The 3,617-nt window shown below is 62.8% G+C and overlaps 1 protein-coding gene across 1 annotated transcript in view; it reads right to left on the bottom strand.

Moving 5' to 3' along the window:
• Positions 1–432, bottom strand: part of ENH_00079630 (hypothetical protein) — a gene marked incomplete at both ends in the record, with an annotated part of 1,764 nt that extends 1,332 nt beyond the window's left edge. The window contains one exon of the mRNA XM_013577750.1: positions 2–432. Coding sequence (XP_013433204.1) covers positions 2–432 — 431 coding nt within the window. The remainder of the gene's footprint in view (position 1) is intronic.
• Between the last annotated feature and the right edge of the window lie 3,185 nt (positions 433–3,617).

Below are 3,617 nucleotides of genomic sequence, written 5' to 3'. Positions count from 1 at the left end.
CAGCAGCAGCACGAGGCCCCCGGGAGCCAAAGGCAGCGCAGCGCGCATGCACAGGGGCCCCCTCAGGGCCATCACTGGACTCAGTGCCCGACCTGCAGCTCCAGCACTCCACCTTCCCCGCCGGAGACGCTGCTGCTGCTGCTGCTGCTGCTGCTGCTGCTGCTGCTGCTGCTGCTGCGGGAGGGACTGGCAGCAAAGCTGCAGCAGAAGAGGCCCTTGGCCGCCGCCCCCGAAGCTCTCTGTACCCTCGGAGTCGACAAGTGCGCAGCTTGAAGAGCCGCTGGGGGCCCCGCTGCTGCTGCTTCCGGCCTTCTGCCTCGCTGCAGTTGCTGCTGCTGCTGCTGCTGCTGCTGCTGCTGCTGCCAGCTGCTGCTGCGCTGGCCGAGGGCCGCCTCTGGCCCTCCACCTCTCCTGCTGCTGCTGCTGCTGCATCTGCAGCAGCAGCAGCAGCAGCCCCAGAACCCAAGCCAGGCAGGGGCCCCTGGGGCCCCTGGGGCCCCTGGGGCCCCCGGGGGCCCCGGGGGCCCCGGGGGCCCCGGAGGCGGGGGGCCCCCCCCAACTGCTGCGGCTCTGAGTCTGCTGCTGTGCCCTCTGACGGGGGAGGAGACAAAGGGGGACTAATTAAGTTTGGAAATGGTTTTTTTCTTTTTTGTTTTGCTGCAGCTGCTAAAAGAGACAAAGAACGGCTCCGGCCGCTGCTGCCCTTGCTGCTGCTGCTGCTGCTGCTGTTGCTGTTGCCACGAGCAGCCGTGCCCACCCACCAGCTCCGCCTGCTGCTGCAGCTGCAGCTGCTGCTGCTGCTGCTGCTGCTGCAGCTGCTGCTGCTGCTGCTGCCGTCGGGCAGCGTGTTGTCCCCTGCGGGGTGGCAAGTCTTGCCTGCGAAGTGCTGCAGCCCCGCTGCTTCGTCGGGGCCCCTGGGCCCCAGCGACGGGGGGCCCCTGCACTCGCTGCTGCTAGCTGCTGCTGCTGCTGCTGCTGCTGCTGCTGCTGCTGCTGCTGTCTCCTTTTTGGGTGTAGCTCCCCGCGCGCAGGCGGGGTGCTGCAGCTGCGGCAGCAGCAACTCAGAGACGCAGCGGGGGCGAGCAGCAGCTTCTGGGTTTCCGTAGAGCGCCAGGGCCCCGTTGCAGACGGAGGCTGTCTGGCACGCCCAGCTGCTGCTGCTGCTGCTGCTGCTGCTGCTGCTGCTGCTGCTGCTGCTGCTGCGGCTTGGCTGCACGCAGTACCCGTGCATTGCTGCATTCTGGAAACGCAGGGGCCCCTCAGTAGTGTCTCCTTCGCTAATGCAGGAGATGCAGCCGCAGCTGCCCGCCGTGGGGGCCTCGGCGTGCTCGTGGGGCCCCTCGGGGGGCCCCCCGGGGGGCCCCCCGGGGGCCCCCTCCGGGGGCCCCCCGGGGGGGCCCCCAGGGGGCCCCCCAAGGGGGCCCCCAGGACCCATCAAACCAAAGGGAGACAAATCTGTTGTCCCTATTACCTGCTGCAGCCGGTCTCGCTTCGCCTGGAATTCAGCAGGCACCGCCTCTATGTTGAGGCACTGCAGCAGCAGCAGCAGCAGCAGCAGCAGCAGCAGCAGCAATGTGGAGCGACAGAAGCAGCAGCAGACGGAGCCTCGCAGCAGCAAGGACCAACGGGCCAGCAAGTGATCTAAAAAGAATAAAAAGTAAAAGGAAGCGAAAGGGAATAAGAGAGATAAAAAGAAATATAAAGGAAACAAAAAAAGACAAAAAAGAGATGAAGAGAAATTTTAAAGAGATAAAAAAGAATTAAAAAAAGATAAAAAAAAAGACAAAAGAAAGCAGCAGGAGTCAGGGAAATAAAAGACAAAAAGGGAAAAAGAAATAAAAAGAAATAAAAATTAAAAAATAAATAAAAATAAAAATAAAGTTTTTAAAACTTACATGCATTGCCAAAGTTGTCCAGGGCCCCACACGGCATGCAATGCGCTCGCAGCCAACTTCCAGCTTCAGCCGCCCCTGCAGCAAGCAGCAGCAGCAGCAGCAGCAGCAGCAGCACTGCAGCAGCAGCAAAGGCAGCAGCACGGCAGCAGCAGCAAAGGAGGCAAAGAGGCAAGCAGCAGAGGAGGCAGTGCAGCAGCAGCAGCAGCAGCAAAGCAGCAAGTGCTGCAGCAACAGCAACAGAGGCAGTACTGCAGCAGCAGCAACGAAAATCCATAGGGGAGAACCCATGCCAAGCGACCCCACAGTGACCCCACATAAGCCCCACAGGGGGCCCCACAGGGGCCCCACAGGGGCCCCCCAGGGGCCCCACAGGGGGCCCCACATTGGCCCCGCATGAGCCCCACACGGGGCCCCACAGGGGCCCCACAGGGACCCCACAGGGGCCCCATAGGGGGCCCCACAGGGACCCCACAGGGGCCCCATAGGGGGCCCCACAGGGACCCCACAGGGGCCCCACAGGGGCCCCACAGGGGCCCCTCAGGGGCCCCATAGGGGCCCCACAATGTTGCAGATGCCACGGGGCCCCCAAGGGGGCCCCCAAAGGGTCCAAAGCTGCCTCAGCAGCAAGTGTGGGGCCCCGTTGGGGGCCCTTGGGGAGCCCCTCTGCTGCTGTTGAGGAGCAGCAGCAAAAGTGGAAAAACCCAAAAGACCAAAAGTTCTTACCTGCAGCACCAGCGCTGCGTGGTGGGCCCTAACGCCTCTTGTGAATATCTGAACAGCAGCACAGAGAATACCACATCTGCTGCTGCTGCTGCTGCTGCTGCTGCTGCTGCTGCTCCACGTGCTGCTGTTAAAAATCTGGTGTTACCACCGCTGGAGGGCCAGTTGCCGTTGCCGTTGTTGCTGCTGCTGCTGCTGCTGCTGCTGCTGCGGGAGGCTGACCTGGACTCCAGAGCGGATGCGAATCGGCCGCATGTGCTGCAGCAGCAGCAGCAGCAGCAGCGGGGAGATCGTGGGGGGCTGGAAGCAGCGCTCGGCGCAGCAGAGGAAGGTGGAGACAGCCAGCGCCTCCGAGCGGCTGAGACAGGAGCCCACGCGGCAGCTGCAGCAGCAGCAGCAGCAGCAGCAGCAGCAGCAGCAGCAGCAGCAGCAGCAGCAGCAGCAGCAGCAGGAAGCACGCAGTAGCACGGATCCAGGGCCAAAACAAACGCTAGAGGGGAGTGCAGCAGCAGCTTTTTGCAAGGAGAGAGAAGCCAATCACAGCAGCAGCTTTAAAGGCCTTTTTGCATGCAAAGAAAGCCCCAAAAGCGCCACTTGCATGCAAAGAAAGCCCCAAAAGCGCCATTTGCATGCAAAGAAAGCCCCAAAGTGCTGCAGCTGCTCACTGGTCTATCAACTTCATGCGGCCCCTCAGAATAGTGTGCTCATCCACTGACTGCGAGCCTCTGCAGCAAAGCAGCAGCAGCAAATCCACCCCACATGCTTCCCAGCAGCAGCACACGCAGCAGCAGCAGCAGCAGCAAGAGCCGCAGCAGCAGCAGCAGCAGCTCCGAACCGCACGCCAAGCGAAGCAGCCGCGCAGCAGCACTCTCGGCAGCAGAGCTGCAACAGCAGCAGCGCCGCCCCGCTGCCCAGCGTAGCCGAACAGCAGCAGCAGCAGCAGCAGCACAGCAGCAGCAGCAGCAGCAGCAGCAGCCGGACTTGGGGGGAGCAGCAGATTCT

The sequence above is a fragment of the Eimeria necatrix genome, genomic scaffold, assembly GCF_000499385.1.
Source record: "Eimeria necatrix Houghton genomic scaffold, Enh_scaff854, whole genome shotgun sequence".
NCBI lineage: Eukaryota > Apicomplexa > Conoidasida > Eucoccidiorida > Eimeriidae > Eimeria > Eimeria necatrix.
The sequence above is the reverse complement of the archived record's forward strand: the minus strand, read 5'-3'. Positions and strand labels throughout refer to the sequence as shown.